Source organism: Acartia tonsa, chromosome 3, assembly GCF_053477335.1.
Source record: "Acartia tonsa isolate MP-2025a chromosome 3, ASM5347733v1, whole genome shotgun sequence".
NCBI classification, from domain to species: Eukaryota; Metazoa; Arthropoda; class Copepoda; order Calanoida; family Acartiidae; genus Acartia; species Acartia tonsa.
The window spans coordinates 29508523-29526834 of NC_137262.1; the positions used below are offsets into that span (position 1 = coordinate 29508523).

Below are 18312 nucleotides of genomic sequence, written 5' to 3' on the forward strand. Positions count from 1 at the left end.
ATACTTACTACTATTCTATATTGTTAATATATTTAATTGTAGTATATGGTATAGCTTCCCTAAAATAAACTTAGTTATCCTTGTTTTTATTATCATTATAACTGAACTAAGCCACTTTTTGCTCTATTGATTTTCAGAACTAAACACTTAAACATAATTACAGTAGAATTTCTACATAGCAGGTCTGCAAATAAACTGTAAAACTTATGTCACTTAAGGTCTTTAGGCTTATATTTTTATTTAGCAGCCTGTATGATACGTAATGTGTATAAGCAATTATGTTCTGGTGTTTAGTGTTATACATCCTGTCTTTAAATACAAAACAACTACTTAAACCAAGGTGTACATAGCCTTTAGTTTTTAGCTTTATCACTTTTATTTTGAACCCCTAATCCTGCAGGTGCTAACAGAACCAAACCTGTCTAAATCATCTCCACTATATTTATTCTTTTTTTGTATCTGAAAATAATCCATAATTTTTTTTTAAGTTTGGATATTCTATGCTTCTAAAAATATGCTACATAAGACAGAAATTGGGGGGGGGGGGAATGTTTTACTTGCTAATGTTCTATCCTTATACTACTTGATATGAAAAGATGTATAGAAATGCCTCGGCAAGGCCTCTGGGCGAACTTTGGAGTATCCGTCAATTTTTTTTGCAGGGCTGAGCTGAGGCAATTTTTCATAACAGTTTAAATTTAGGGATACAAAGCTTGATTAATCACATTTTCCTCCCTCTTACCACCTTTTCTCTTTCTCTCTCTCACTCTCTCTCTCTCTTTCTCATATAATCTTTTATTTTAATCATAGCCACTCTAGAACTTAGTCCATTGAAGTAATTTGATTTTCAAAGGTGTTTATTTCCAATTCAATGTTTTATTTCAACTTTAGGACATTCAATAAAATTAGCCATGATTGAAATATTAATAGTCAAGAGGTATGATGTTTTATCATAACTGTAACGCTCTTCTGATAATGACATGATAGCCATATTATGTTCACATAATAATAGCACATTTAAGTTCACGAATTTTGGATAAATTTGTTCTTGTTTTCATTTTTCATAATGTCTTTCTAGCCTTTTCTTTCTTGCATTGTAAAGGGATTAAAATAGGCAGAAACAAGTCCATTGTAGCTTTCTAGAGAAATTCTTTAGCTATTTTTTTCTTTGTACTTTATTAGAATAAAGGTATGATAGACCTTGTAATAACTTATTTGAACTTAAAACTAGTTTTTTTAGCCCCGAGGTGCCGGAGGCTCCGGCTATAAAAACTAGTTTTAATCTTATGATTGTACATTTCTATATTCGTAGAAAACTGGATATAATACGATGCTAGACATAGTTTTTTCGTATGGATGAGAACCGGTTCCTATCCACCGGATTCGAATAAATACGAGAAAATTTTTTTAAATAGTTTGTTGAAATAACATGTCTTCTGTCTTTAAAAATTTGAAAAAATGTGTGTTAATTGTTAATACTTTTATTTCTGGTATTATATGACCAAGCTAAACTTTGTCCCATCATTGCTCTGCTCAAATACAAAACATATATATGTGGAGTGTTCAAACACCTCCGCGAAATTATCATAACATTGAATTAAGTGTTATATTTAAGCAAAGCAATAGAGGGGAAAGGAATTGAATAACTGTATGTCTTCATCCCGTGGACCTTGTGCAGACTTTCAATTGGGTCTTCGAATATCAGCCAATGGCATCGAAAATATCAACACATCCAAGTCGCTACCAAATAGCACAAAGCAATTTGCTAGCAGACCAAAACGGTGCCAAACACTGGAACCAGGTAGTTGTCTGGAGTGAAAATGTGTTGCTGCATTAATAATTTGAAGCTTTCAGTTATAATCTTATCATATTGCATAATTTTTTGCTTTTTTATAAAACACTAAACATCTATGTCTCTTTTGCTATTGCTATTAAAGAATGCTTTTTCTATTAAGTCTGGCTTTCTACCTTTTAGCTATGTTGTACATTCTCATTGTTTTTCTTTAATGTAGCTTTAATAATTAATTTTCCTCATTACGTTCTACATCAAATATTTTTAATTCATCCGCTTTTTTCCCTCTAATAAGCTAAAAAAGGATGACAACATTCATAAGATAAGTGAAGATAAAAAATTATGAATGGATATCGGGATAAAATTTACTATAGAGCAGTGTCATACAATAAACATTAAACTTGATGAAATAGGGAAATCACGCAACCTTTAAAATCAAGAAAAATTAAAAATCTTAATTAAGCTTGATGGAAATATGTAGAATATGAGCATATTCAATCCCTGATGATTTCAGTTGTCAATCCTGAATAGGATTAGAGAAAACCACGAAAACATAAAAATCTAGGAATCGATCTAGCAACCCAATTAATAAACAAATCTTAAAAAAACTTATTGAAAATATGTAGAACGTAAAATTGATTAATACCTGAAAATTTCAGTCCTCTATATTGAAAAGGAATTGAGAAAATCACGAAAACTTGAAAAATCTAGGGATCGATCTAGCACTCCAAATAACAGACAGATGGACAAAACAATGTTTAGATTAGATGGGTTTACGTCATAGGAACCTAGACTAAAAATTTCAGCTATCTATCTTGAATAGGAGCCAAGAAAATCACATTTCTTACGGTCATACGGACATTTCAAATTAAAGAGTAGCTTTAATACTAAAAAGCAGGATATATAAAAAGGGAGAAATTTTAATTTATCGTCCATTGACCTATACTTTCTCATATTGCACCCTTGTTAATTAATAAAAATTTGATCAGTACAAATAAATCAGAAATGGTTTTCACCAGAGAATAAGTTATTAGCTAAAATAAATGACTCCCTTGACATTAGAAAAAATCAAAATTGGGCTTGAAAACAAAAGGAAGTTGTCTTTTTCTTTGCATAAAAATCAAATTGCCTTCCTTTATTGATAACATTGTGTAAAGCTTGCTAAAATGTTGCGCATTTAAATCCGATGCATATTGCATAAATGTATGTATAAATGCAATTTTCAGCTTCAAATGGCATAGTCAAGTTTTTAGTCAAACGAAGCTTCTCTTTAAACTGTTCCACTGTGGCAGTTTTAGAGGATAAAGGAGAAAGTAGAAAGACAATGGTCAATGATTTCTTTATGTACATCGCCAATGATGATAAACTAAATAACTGCATTGTGTAGACTCAAATTAATGAGCCAACCAATCAATAAGTCCCCAAAGTTAATATACCAACGAATAGGAAAGCTTTATAACAGATTTTTGGGGTGTTATGAACGCACTCATTTGTAGATATTAGTTGTACTTGTTTTATATGAAAGCAGAGTATGAGAGCTTTTTTCTTGCACAAATCTTCTTTGTTTCATATTAAGCACGCTTTGCTTCACTCTTGAAGTGTTCATATAAAACAGGGAAATTAGAGCCAGAGATACAGGCAAGGACGTCCAGCGGGTGGGTGGGTGTTGTGGATGATACCCATCTAGACAACTTTTTGGGTTGAACCTTCTCCGTGTAATTCTCTTTGGGCAAAACATTTGTATTATATTTATAAATATCATTCCATAACTGATGTGAATAAAGACAATGATACAATCCTTGATAAGAAATATTATTTTCAACTGTCCAATAAGTCCGAGGCATAAATAAAGATAATCCCCATCTACCCAGGGAGGAAGGGAGGGGACAATGGGCAATTAATTCAATTTTATAGTTGTGACACTTTAAGGTTGAAAAACCAGATAATTCCAGATAAAACGAGTATTTCTGATAGTGCAACTTTTATTGGAAATTTATTCATTTTTTAATTAATTTTAATTCAAAATGCACCATCCCCCAAATTCTACTTTACTAATAGCCTCTGATTATCAAGATAAAGAACTTGGTAGCAATTCATTTACTAAGGAATATTAGTTTTAGAATTTAGCGTAGAAAAATAGCATAAAACCATCTTAAGATTTTAATGATAAAAACAGTCTAAAAGGATTTCAGGACCTTTATGCATCTTCCCTAAAATGTAGAACTTAATCGGATTGGTAACCAAATTCTTAAGCTATAAATAAACAAAACTTACTACTTTTTATTGGATATTAGCGCAGCTTACTATATGTGTATGAGCATGTTATAAATGGACGTACAGATTTTCTAGTAACAGTTTTTATGGTTTCTAAATCGTAATAAATAATAAACAAGAATCAGTTAAAACAATTGTATTAAAAATTAATAAAATAACTACAAAATCTACTTAAATAATACATATATGTATATATCATATCACAATAGAATTGTTAGGTAAATATAAAACAATTGAATCAAAAATGATTTATGGGTATAGTCCCATTCGTGGCAACACCCCTTAAGGGGCGATTCGTCGTATTTTCAAAATTGCTTGGGGCTGGAAATAGGAGAAAAGCTACTGTGAAAATACAAAGAAACTCCCCTTAAGGGGTGTTGTCACGAAAGGGGCTACCCTGAACTGAATTAGCAGAATATTAATGCTTCAGTACAAACAATATTGTAAGTAAATTTGTTGCAAAACTGCATAAATAGATAATACTGTTTAAGGACATACTTAAATTTCTAGGACTTGTTTATAGAGATGCTTTGCTTATAACATTGTATAATAGGAATCAGTTTTCAAAAAATCTGAAGAATCGGATAATTTGTTATCAAAAAAGTTAAAAATCGACATGTTTCAAATAGATGTACGGACATTCTGGTATTGATTGTAGGGTTGCTACGCTTTCTAAATTGTACCTAACTATTACAGGAATCATCATGCAAAGTTTGGAATCGATAGGACAATTCTAACCTGTTTAAATTAACAAAAAGAGCTAACTCTCTGTGACTGAGGGATGGACGGACGTACGGACGGACCGACCGTAATCATAGAAAAGCTTCGCTTTAAAAAAAATAAAATTATGTAAATGTCAAACTACGGACCACCCCTACACGCTGCAGATACCCTCCGTGATGTAACTTAAATTCTTTCTTGCACGTTCGCACCATATCAATAACATCTTCTTTCAGGAAAGCTAATTTTCTCTTTGTTAGTCATCTGAAATAAATATTTTTTTTAGTATTTATAGGCTTTACTGAAAGGCAAAAATATTAATTCGGAACTAATATAAATACCAATGAAATTATTACCTACTGCTACCTAGTTAAACAAGGATGACAACATCCATAAAAGCGAAGCACTGAAACGGTAGGACAAACGGACATTAACACTTGTATAGTGTCTGAACTGAATAATCAGAATATAGAAGTATAAGATTCGAAGCAAAATTGTAAGTAAATTTGTTGATAAACTGCTTGATACAGCATAATGTTTATGGACATACTTACACTTTTAGGACTTGATTATAGAGTTGCTTTGCTTAAAATATTGTTCTTTGTTGTTCCAGGAATCAATATACCAAAAATCAGATCAAACGGATAATTAGATCACATAAAAATTTGTGGTTAAAAAAGTAGAAAAATCAACATGTTTAAAATGGACGTACGGACATTCTGGTAATGATTATAGAGTTGCTACGCTTTCTAAATCGTACCTTACTACTACAGGAATCATCATGCAAAGTTTGAAATCGATAGGACAATTCTAACATGCCTAAATTAACGAATAAAAGCTATCTATCTCGGACAGACGGACGTACGGACGGACGTATGGACCGACCCTAATTATAGAAAGCTTCGCTTTTTAAAACCATAACTGGACATTACTTTTGGATATAGTCCCTTTCGTAACATCGCACCATATGGGGCGATTCTTCGTATTTTTCACAGTAGCTTTTTTCCTATTCATAGCTCCTGCGGGAGGCTCTAACCCAACGGGCCATTACCTAACCCTGTGGGCCAATCATCTAACCCAATATAACCTAACCTAACCTAGCCTAACCTAAAATAACCTATAAAAAGCCATTTTAAAATACGAAGAATAGCCCCATATGGGGCGATGTTACGTAAGGGACTATTCACTATTCCCTTACTTTTCTCAAAATTAGGTACCTGATAAGAATGAAATGATAACCGAAAAGCAATCTTCTAACTGTTAATAATTAGTGGCAAAGGTACAGTATGAATAAAAATTTCAATCTGTATGTCTTTCCCTTCCTAACATTCCATTAATTACAACATATTTTCTTAATATTTAAATTTCTATGCTTTGGTAATTGTCAACTTTGTTTTGATAAAAAATGTATATTTACCGTAACCATTTTGTTGTTCTCCTGGAAACCTAGGCAGTATCACATTTTCTGCTTGTTTGCATTTTACACAAGATTTCATCTGAAAAATATTAAAGATTCTTATAGAGTTGCTTCGGTTTTCAAGTCATACCTAATTGTTATAGAAATCATCATGTAAAGTTTAAAATTGATAGGACAATTCTAATCTGTTTAATTTAACAAAATGAGCTAACCGTAATGGACAGACGTACGGACAGACCGACCCTTAAATTATAAAAAGCTTCGCTTTTAAAATTTTTATAAAATCATCACTAGACTAAATTTTATCTTGTAATGTAATGCCCTCTAAAATGGAGAACTATATCAACATTCAAAAAACGTATTACTATATATAAAAGGATACAAATATTATATTATATCTTGTCAATAAAACATTTGAAAAATGAAACCAAAAATCGCCACGTGTCACTAAATTTTTATTCAGAAATGTGTGTGTATATTGAGACGCTTGTTTGTGTATGTATTTCTTTCTAATGTTGCCATACACTGAGCTATAATCAACAGCAGAAAATATATTCTATTAGCGTAGCTACTTTATAACTAATTTATTTTAAATTTGATTAATGAAAGATATCTAAAAGCAATTTAATTATTAATTTAAAAAAATAAATACAATAATTTCTATAATCATAACTGCAAACAAATATTCCATAATTATTTTTTCATTATGATTTTAAAACAATTAAAGTAAAAAATTTTCTGTCTGTTTGTTTATTGTTTACATTTTTATTATTGCGCTAGTTAGCATAAGAATGCCCCGTCATGTTGCATGATTTCTCGTGACGTCATTCATATTTTAGTCCCCAAAGTCAGTCAGAAACTGCTAAATTCATGCACATTCCCTTTAAGCCAGTCCCCAAAGTCTGAGACTCCTAAAATATGAATATTCGATCCATTGTCCCCTCCCTTCCTCCCTGCCATCTACCCCCTCCCCTCCCTACTGAATAAACGAACTAACCCATAAATGATGTTCATGTTAGCAAGCTAAAGTGACGACATTTCTTTGACTGATCCCTTAAAAATAATAAGAAATTCTATTTTGTATGAACATGATATAAAATCTGAAATGTTTACTACCTTTCTTGTATGGAGGGTTGAACGGAACATAAATTAACCTAAATTATTTCAATTTTTAATCTTATTTTTAAAATTTAGCCAGTAAAACTGACCAAGCGCTCATTTTTGACATTTTTAGTACAAAGAACTTATTTTTCAATTTGTTTTATTTGTTAATGTTTATTTGTTAACTTCTTTTAGTATTCAATATAAGTCCCAAAACATGCCAACGAATCAGAAAACGTTATAATAAAACTTTTGGGACTAGTGTAATAAGCAGCCAAATGTCCCCGCCCTGCATACTTCAACTAATAATATTTTCTTCCAGGTATGCTTTGAGAAGCGGCTGGTGATCTCTCACGACCTGGAACCTCTGGAGGGTTCGTCGGCGTATGGTGAGCTCGGAGATATTCACCGCCTTCTCAGCAATTATGAACAGGAATGATACTTATTTATTGATAAATTTATTTCATATTGTATTTTTTTGTAAAGTTCACTTTAAGTATATAAGGGCGTGACACCCCCCTTTTAAACCCAAATCATAGGGGTGTAAGCTTCAGAGTGTGTTATACAGACAATTAGAGAGGCGTTATTTTAACTTTTTAATGTAAGAGTGGCTGGATCCAATCCCCCAACCTACAAAATTAATATTTTGAAAAAAGCGTCCTTAGTATTTAAATTTCATTTTTTCTCTTCTTAATTCATTATTCTTTTCTAGGTTCAATTTACTTCTTTTTTTCTAAGTTTTTGTCCTTTCACTCATTTGCTGTTAAATTATCTCAATTTGGCGGGAAAAATATTTAAGTACCTATCTGTAACCAGGCGGTCAACTGCATCCAGCATCGTGTGAGCATTGCCCGGCAACATGGCGCCCAGCACGAGGAAGCTGGGGCGCTACGCGGCCTAGGCGAGGTGTACCAGAGCATGGGGGACCACTCCACCGCCCTCAAGTATCACACACAACATCTAGGCTTGGCACAAAGTATGGGAGATAGAGAGGGACAAATACAGGTTAACATTTATTAAAAGAAGAAAATACGCCAATAAAAAATACAAAACCTATTGCCGATTTTTACCGTAGTTATCTTTCATTCTTCATTTATGATATTTCATTCATTTTGTTTGTTAAAGCAATCAATATATTTACTTGGATGTTGCGCCAGATGTACTCTAAAAAAAATACGCTAACCTCCAGTCACACCCTTTACCCCATCCCGTCCCGTTCTATTGGATGAACGAACTGACAATATATGAGGTCCATATTAGCAACATAGATTAACGAAAAATATTACCCTGTCTAAATATCCACGTATTCTATATCAATTGTTAAAAAATTGTTTTTAATTTCAGGCCCATTTGAATCTCGGGTGTGTGTATGAAGAAATGAAGGAGCACGACACCTCGAAGACCTACCACGAGCAGGGGCTCAGCATTGCCACCCTCGTCAATGATAGGGTCGCCAAGATCAAGGCTTTAGGCAATTTAGGTAAGATTATTGACATTAATTGTAATCTACAGAAGGGGTGATTTTATGTATTATCATTGGAGATGTACATCAATTTATCGGTTATTGTCTTATCCCTTAGATTCCTGGATCAGATCTTTAAATTAAAATTTTTCGAATCTTAAACTCTTTGTAGCTTACCAACGAAAGAAAAAATTAAATTGATAGTAAAAAATAATTTAATCTTGGATCAATAATATCAATTTAATCAACAATTAAGCAACGATTTATGCACCTTTTAATTGTATTAATCATTTAACTGCATAGATATTAGTTAGATATATAAATAGTTTTCTTTGTATTAAGAAGACTTTTCTTTGATAAATGTTAGTTTTTTGATTATCTTCTTATTAGTCAACTTGGTTTAATGAAGTTATTCTGCTGATATATTTATAATTTCTAATTGATTTTTAATGTTAGAATACAATAAGAATAGTACAATATTATCATCAGGGAAGGAGGAGTCATTGGACTGTTAATTACTCTGGTACCAAAAGTTTTAAGTGAGAACAGTATAAGATTAGTACAATTGTATGATATACATTTTAAAACCAGTTATCAACAAATTATACTTTTAAAAAATCCATATTTAAATAAATATATTGCAGTATATTTTCTATTCTAAAACACAGGGAACCTACAAGTACCTAACTGGATAAGCTGCATAATAATTACACAAAGATTTAACCATAATGCCTTATCTTTTATGCCAGAAAAAAAATCAAAGCCCAAAAAACTCTCATTAAAAAGATCCTATCATTAAAATCTTTAAAAATTCTCTATTCATTCTGAGAAGCTGATTTTTTATACATATTAATAATTATATTTTAAGCACTTGCCAAATTCCTTTAAAAACAAGGATTAATATGTCCATAAGTAGTTCTACAATATCTATGTATTTAAAAATTTGTCAAAAAATACTGAGTTAGATGGAAATACAGACAAATGAACGTGGTTATTGATTATTTTCGCTACTAAGATATTTCCACTGTACATGATTAACATTTAATGAATATTTAAAAAGCTCGTTTTCAGTTAGTTTAATGATTGCTGTTTGTGGCAAAAAATGTTAGTTGCGTTTTTATTTGTGGGCAGTGTATTGTGTAAGGAGCATGTATTATTATATATATAAAGTAGGCTTATAATTAGACCTATTAGATATAGAGTATTGAGTATAATCAGGAATCTAAAGAGATAAGACAATTGCCAAAAAATCGATAAACAACCTCAATGAATTTACACAAAATTACCCCTTATGTAGATTACAAATAGTGGTTGAAACGTTTCGACACTCAACTTAATGAAGCATCTAATCCAAATTAAATATAAGTCCCTAAAGTTATTGAGCCAATGAATAAGAAAATGTAATTATAAAACTTTGAGGGGCTATTGTGTTAAACAGCCCAATGTCCCCAACCTCCCTGGTATAATTAGACTTATTAGATATAGATAGTGTATAAATCCTAAAGAAGTATTGAGTATAATTAGGCGTATTAGATATAGAGAGTTTCACAGATTAAATAAATGTACGCTATTATATAGTTATTAGCGGCTGTGCCCTTATCGTCTAGAGGCTCTGCTTTCAAAGGGGTAAGAAGTCAGCAAAAAGAGTTAATTAAAGCTACTAGCCCTCTATCTATGTAGCTCTATTATAAGGAGAGAGTTAATTAATGTGGACTCTAATTAATCAAATTGATCTTGATAAATAGGTTCCAAGCAAAGATATCCATAACAGCAGAGAACAATGAACTCAATGATAATATAAAGGGTTTAGCTTTGACCTTTTTCCTGTTAATCAGAAGTTGTTTTCTTTTATTTTGCTGTATAACTTTAGGTTATTTTGTTAAGCTCTTAAGGAGATAATAGTTATTTATCGCAAGGTACTATAGATAGCTTTCCGCGGATATTAAAATAAAGTACTTTTTTTATAGAGTACTAGAGGATACACCCCTAATATATAGGGGCTATGAGTATGCATTCAAAGATTAAAAGAATAGCTTTAAATCCTAAAAGACTTAAATCTTAAAATGAGATACCCTAAAACAACTCTTGGTTCTATGTGAAGCTTCTCTAAATCGGTTCAGTAGTTATTGAAATCTTGAGCTTCAAACAAGAAACTTACTACTTTATAAAAGAGGATATACGTACTAGTTCAAACCTATGTATATTCTAACACTAATCCTTTTCGACAACCTTGTAATCTCCTACTCTCAAAGTCTTTTCTCCTTTTTTGCTATGGTATGATGAATTAAGCTTCAGGAAGGGTTGCAAGCCTTAATACATTATAACTGGACTTCTTAATTTATGCATCTTTTTAATTTTTGTATTTTCATAATTTATTTAGAGAGATAAAATAGTGTACCAGATTTTCATGTTCAAATGGAACTTGCATCGAGCATATATAACGATTAAGAGATATAAGTTTTCCGGAATTTTAATGTAGGGAGTAGATTTGAAATCTGCATCAAATTTTAAGGATTTTTTATAAAATTCGTTTTTTGTAAAATTCTTTATCTAAAAGCGAAAATACATTTTAAGTTAATTAATTTTGACCAATAGGATAGGTGGATTTTAAACTACCTGCGCTCTAATTGGTTGAATGATGTACGACATCCAATCAGAGCGCAGATTTTTTAAATCCACCAATCACAGATGCCAAAATTAATTAACTTAATTTGTATTTCCGCTTTTAGATAAAGAATTATACAAAAAACGAATTTTATAAAAAATCCTTAAAATTTGATGCAGATTTCAAATCTACTCCCTACATTACAATTCCGGAAAACTTATATCTCTTAATAACGATACCCCCCATCCAAACCTTTTACCCCATCCTCTCCTTCTGGATGAACGAATTGGCCAATAAATGAGTTCCATGTCAGCAACCTAAAATGACGACAATTTTTCCCCGGTCATAATATTTTCTATACTTATTTTTCAAATATAATTAGTATATAGTAAAGATATAGTTATAGGTAAAATTAGATTATTTTTAACCTTATAATCACAAAGAATTCTTAACTATCACTGATTACATGATCATACTGGACATAGACACACATACACAAATACACACATCTTACTACTTTAGTATTCAGGATTTTGCTATAGAAACTTTTAACAGTCATAACTGAATATTATATTTGCAGGACGCCTGGAGTACCTGCATGGCAACCTGGCGGACAGTGTAGTATACCTACAACAAGGCCTCTCCATCGCAGAACAGCTGCTTAGGAAAGAAGATGAAGCCAGAATACGTCATAGGTAAGGCCGGCAACTCATTTGAACCAGCGCAGCTACTCTTGAACTGAGGTATCTGTCCTACCGTTTATAAGTCAGATAGTTAAAAAAAAATTTCTTTTACTTGAGTAAATTAGTAATTTTAAATTAGATAAAAGTAAAGGAATAAATACAATTCTCTGCTAAACTATAAACTATAAGCATTTAACATCTAATAATAACAATAAAAAAATTGCCTTAATATATTCTCTCTGATACAGCTGAGCTATCTGATATAGCTGAGCTACTTTATAGATAAAAAATAAATACTTATTATTATTTTTAGACTTGGCTTAGCCCTGTGGCAGAACCGTGACCTGGAAGGCGCCAGAGATCAGCTGGATACTGCCAGCAGGCTCTTTGAAAACATTCGTCAGGATGTCAAGGGATCAACAGAGTACAAACTATCCCTATATGACCTACAAACAGCATGTTATCAATCCCTACAAAGGATTTTGGTCTTGCTTAACAGGCATACAGAAGCATTAATAATGGCTGAAAGAAGCAGAAATAGAGCTCTGCAAGATCTTGTTAATGAAAGTAATCAAGTAAGGAACAGACGCCTAAGATCAAGGGCCATGAATGCAATGAATTCTTCACAAGAACAGCCTAAATCAATTGAAGATCTGGAAAAGTTGGTCAACCGCCAAAAAGCATCTGTTTTATATTACAGCTTAGCTGCTGGTTATTTATACTCCTGGTTGATTATTCCAACCAGAGGTGTTGTCAAATTTCATGCTACTAAACTATCAGAGGATGCTGATAATTTCGAGAAGCCTGATAGTGACAGAGAGCCAAATATTCTTGAGAATTATATCCAAAGTGTCAGATCATCACTTGGCATTGATTCTGTTGATGTTGATCATAATGGCAATGATGATGACGACGACATTGAATCAGCTGATCAGCCAGAAAGAAAATCCTCCAATGGAGTTTGGTCAAATCACTTAGAAGAACTTGGTGATAAACTGAATCAAGAAAGTGACAGGACTGGATTTCTGAGAATGGTCAACAGATCATCAAGAATGAATGCCTCTTCTTACTCCCTAAGTTCCTTGTTTTCTGTTGGAAGTTTGGGAGATAGAGCAAGTGTCAAAAGTGGCCATGGAGGAGCTAACTCTAGAGCAGGAAGTACAAGATCTCGTCGCTCTGGCTGGCAAGGGCATTCCTCCCTGCGTAACTTGTACCAACTGCTGATTGAACCCATGGAGGATGATTTACCTGAAGGTTGTCCTTGCGAACTTATTCTGGTCTTAGAAGGAGATCTTTACCTTGTCCCCTTCCCTGTTCTGAAAGGCTCACACAATAGTGAATATTTATGTGAAAGATTTAGCTTGTTGGTCGTACCAAGCTTAACAAATCTCAAAAATCGCGGACCTAAACCCAAGCAGGTTAGCTCTAAATCAGCAGAGGACAAAACACAAGCTTTGGTTATTGGCAACCCCAAGATTCCCAGCTCTGTAACAGATCACTGGGGCTGGCATGACATACCCCATGCTGAGCAAGAAGCTAAAATTGTGGGAGAAATCCTGCAAAATAAACCATTCATAGGCAGCCATGCTAACAAAGACAATATTCTGTCTGAAATTTCATCAGCTGAATGTGTCCACTTTTCTTGTCATGTTTCCTGGAAGTTATCTGCAATAGTGATGTCGCCAGGAGAGTTTATTGAGTCAAGATCACCTTCTTCAGAGAGGGCATTGTCAAGCAGACGTTTCTCAGTTCAAAATGATACAATTCATGAAGAAGAAGACCTGAAATCCGATGGAACAATTGAACTTCCCGCATTATCTGAATATCTATTAACAGCTGCTGATATATTAAAGCTAAAGCTATCAGCCAAGCTTGTTGTCCTGTCAAGCTGTTATACACGTGACAAACATGGCGTCGCAACAGCTGATGGAGTTATAGGCCTTTCGCGGGCTTTATTAGCAGCTGGGGCACAGTGTGTGCTAATCAGCCTCTGGCCTGTACCTGAAACAGCTGTCAAGCTGATTATGAAAGCTTTGTACTCATCTCTGCTGCAAGGATCACGAGTTAGCCGGGCACTTGCTGAAGCTATGACAGCTGTACAGACAACCAAGTATTTCCAGCATCCTGCTAACTGGTCTGGTTTCATGCTTGTTGGGCAAGATATTAAGCTTAACAATAAGGTAATTTTTTTGCATTTTTTCAAGGAAAATATTTAACTCATTGTTTTTTTTTTGTTTGAAGATTTAGAACTCTAAATTGCTGGTCCATATTGGTTTTACTTTTTAGGGAAACTTTATAAATATCTTGGGGTAGTTTAGGCAATTTTCCTTATCTCCCCCCCCCCCCCTTTCTCTATATAAGTTATGGGCAACCCGAATAGATTTAATATTGAGCTATATGAAGTTCATAATTGACAATCTGCAAAAAAAACATTGAACATTTTAAAGTTAAATCAGAAAAGACAACAAGAAAATATAAAATTATTTTCATTTTAGGTTGCATTGATGGGACAGGCACTGAGAGAAATTATTTCAACACCAGATACTTGTAGAGATGCTCTTAGAGTTACTTTACATTTGGTAAGTTATTTTTTATTTCATTTTAATCATGAAAGCATATTGATGTATAAATATAGTTACAAAACATTTAAATAAGAAGTATTTTAATTAGTAGGCATTTTGTTTAGAATATGGATATATTAAGACAGGGAAAAATTGTCGTCAATTTAGGTTGCTAACATGGAACTCATTTATTGGTCAGTCCATAAATCCAATAGGAGGAAAGGTGTATTGTTATTTTAGTCCGCTACGAGTTTCACTTTATTAGAAAATATGAAAATCTGGTGTAATATCCATTCAATAATATATCCATTATAAAAAGACATTTTAAGTTTGTTTGATTTCAAACAGTTAAAGTTTTAAAATTTTAATTGAATAACTTTATACACAATAATTATCAATTGAAGATTTAAACCTTTTTTTATTTTAGGTTGAGAAGTCCCTACAAAGAATCAACCGTGGCTACAAGAACGCCATGTACACCTCTCAGAAGAGCATTGAGAACAAGGTCGGTAGCGTTGAGGGATGGAAAGACCTTCTCATGTCTGTCGGCTTCAGATTCGAGCCTGCGGCCAATGGTATCCCAGCCGCCGTTTTCTTCCCCCAAAATGACCCCGGAGAAAGGTTGACACAGTGCAGTGCCAGCCTCCAGGCAATACTGGCCCTGTCGGCCAATTCTTGGACAGCTTTGTCAAGCATCCTGTCCAGCCCAGAGTCAGCTGATGAAATCATGGCACTGTTCAGACAAGTAATCAGCGAGTTCGGACCCCGGGATCTAGAATCTGAGAGCCAGAAGGTTGGTGTCAATGTGAAGCTGTGGCGTGTACCTGGATGCCATGAACTGCTTGCCAGCCTTGGGTTTGACCTCATGGAGGTTGGACGGGAAGATGTTATGCTCAAGACAAGCAGAAATTCAAACAAGCGTCAGATCCAATTTGCCCTGCAGGCCCTTATTGCTCTATTTGATACAGATGAAGCTCCCAGGTCTATTGATGTTGATTCTTGTGACTCAATGGAGGATGATAATATTGATCCTGTGTCTTTAGCAGACTCCTCAAGTCCACCTCCAACAATTCCACCTTTCCCAGCACCGCGCAAGAGTGATCTTGTTCTGGAGGCTGGTGGCGCATTTTCCTCCTATGCCAGGAACAGAGGTGAACCTGATGGACGTCAGTCACAAGGGGACTCTCCAACTGGAAGCATCAGCTCTGCATATCAGTCAAACAAACCCTCATTGTCTACCTTGCTTCATAACAGTGTTTATCACCATCAAAAAGGACGTGAAAGTGATTGTAACTTCACCCCAAGTCCTGTGGAAAGTATGAGAGGCATGGCCAGATATTCTGGCAATTATTCAATGAATTCAAGTCATGATTCTTCGCTATATCACTCCCCAAGTAGATACGGATATGCCAAACAACTGCACAGCATTTCATCAACCAGTCATCTAAGACCCTCACCATTAAGCCGTCCTGAAAGTGTCAGCAGCTCCGGGTCCCTGCATGAACCGTGGGATACTCCAAACGGACAGAATACTGTCCTGCGTAGGCACCAACAGCCATCCAAGTTAAGTCCAGGTGTTACAGACCCTTCAAGTGTAGCTGGAATCGGAGCTGGCTTCAGAAAGTATCTGATGGCATCCGCCAGCAAGGCTCCGAGCTCATCTGCTATTTATGAAAATGCAGAATCTTTGCCTTATGACATGGTTAGCGTTAGAAGTATATTTACAGAATCTGGCTACCAAGCAGAGGCCGCTAAAAGCAAACTATCCCTAGAACATTCATCCAATGACAAGCTAAGCATTAGAGCTGAGGGAACAAGAATGCAACATTTACAGTTCAACAAGAAGGACATCAATCCCCGACTAGAGCCTGGAGTTATGACAAGAGAACCACCCACGGGCGAATCTAATAGCCCCCAAGGTAGCCTCACTAAGCAACCTAAGGATAAATCAGATAATATTATGCTACAAAAGACTGATAACAATCATGGGGAGCATATTATGCCTCCGGCACCCACGTCTCAAATGCGCAACATGCCCCTGACAGAGGTATACCATGAGCGCAGTATCGGGTTGGCTCCGCCCCTTTCCAAACTAATTATGTCCAACACTATTGCTGTGGCTCAGGTTGAGCACCATATGCCACAAAATTTGGATGACTCTCCTATTGCTGTGGATAACATGAGTAATTTTGATAATTTATCCGCCATTGAGGACGCCTTACCAACTGTTTCCAGGCGCATGTCACGCCCGGCTGTTGCCAAGAAACCTGACCTTAAATGGCAGCCCAACGGTCATCATGGCAATGCTCAACGTCATTCTCGTGTCAGCTCCCCGCCGTACATGACCCCAGAAGGAGCGCTGCTCATGAACAAGAATGACATTCCGCTCAGCAGCATACCCAAACGGGATGAGGGCGACGGGCGGTCCATGACAGATTCCCAATATTCTGGCTATTCACCCAACGCGGGCCAAGGCGGTTCTGCTAATAATCTGGCCTCGCCCAGGTTTAATTTTATGAAATTTAAAGATGGTGTACCGCCTGTACCTTCAGTCAGAAGCATCACAAACAAGCAGCCAACAGCATCAATATCACCCCCTTCATCAATCACAACATCCTCCCCCACCCCGTCAAATCATCACTACATGAATATGGAATACCCCGCACCCCCCGGCAGCAGTAAGGGCGGGGATAGTAAACACCCCCACGGAATTTGGACCACGGACAAAAATGGAAGATTTACATATAAAGGCAATTTAGCATCAGATTGTTAAAATTAATTTATTAATTTTTAAAAAATACTTATGTCTTATAGTCTATGACATCATTTTATTATGTTTAATCAAATCAAAAACTGTACCTTTATTATTTGTAATTATGTATTATATGTAACATACAAATAACTATAAATGTGATATTTACTGTAATTTTATCAATATATTATTATAATCATTATTTTTGCTATTATATTATTATTTGCAATCAATAAAATATGGAATATAATTTTTTATGTATTTATCTGTATACTAAAGTAACAGGATGTTTGTCTATACTGAAGTTTCTTGCCAGCCGCCAAACCGATATGGATCTCGTAGATAATGTAGCTTCTCATATGTCCTGGGAAGGTTTATAACCATTGACGTAGAAAAAAAATAAAAACAGCTCATCTTAACATAGACAAAGAGAGGGGTAGGTTCCTGGTAGAATCCGTAAAGGCGTGTGTTTTAAGGCTTAAAAATAGTTGTAGAACGAAAATATTCACTTAATATGGGTATTTCTTATTGAAAAGAACTATAGACAATTTTTTTTTTTTTAAGTTAACATAAATTTTTATCGTTCTACTACTGTTTTTTACTTATAACACATAACCTTTACGGATTTTACCAGAAACCTACCCCTCTCTTTCTCAACTAGAGGTTTCTTTAGGGCGTAGCCACTATTCTATAATAAAGAATATTAAGTATAATATATAATATAATATTAAGTATAAAGAAGTAATTTTTTTGTGTCTGAAGCTAAAGATTAGGGGATGTGTATAAATATCCTAGGATGGTTTCAGGCTATTTTCCTCTCCAAACCCTTGGACAAATAGTAATTCATATTATAACTTGGCTTATTCGTCCTGTAATTATTCAATTTGTGGAATTGCGCTTAAAGTAATCTGTCTTTTCCCATCAGCTTTTTGAAAGAAAAATCTT

The 18312-nt window shown here is 34.3% G+C and overlaps 1 protein-coding gene and 1 long non-coding RNA gene across 2 annotated transcripts in view; one reads left to right on the forward strand and one right to left on the reverse strand.

The window, feature by feature from the left end:
* The window catches only part of LOC145313849 (uncharacterized), a 238241-nt gene extending 220624 nt beyond the window's left edge, over window positions 1-17617 (forward strand). Inside the window, exons 19-25 of the mRNA XM_080153492.1 lie at window positions 7627-7734; window positions 8118-8309; window positions 8649-8784; window positions 11952-12066; window positions 12368-14234; window positions 14550-14633; window positions 15043-17617. Of these exons, the coding sequence (XP_080009618.1) occupies window positions 7627-7734; window positions 8118-8309; window positions 8649-8784; window positions 11952-12066; window positions 12368-14234; window positions 14550-14633; window positions 15043-17388 (4848 nt within the window). The 3' untranslated portion in view covers window positions 17389-17617. The remainder of the gene's footprint in view (window positions 1-7626; window positions 7735-8117; window positions 8310-8648; window positions 8785-11951; window positions 12067-12367; window positions 14235-14549; window positions 14634-15042) is intronic.
* On the reverse strand, window positions 4665-6547 carry LOC145313848 (uncharacterized). The gene is made up of 2 exons (XR_013877523.1): window positions 6204-6547; window positions 4665-5050 (listed from the first exon to the last, which is right to left on the reverse strand). It is a non-coding gene; the product is annotated as an uncharacterized LOC145313848 (long non-coding RNA).
* Window positions 17618-18312: the final 695 nt, after the last annotated feature.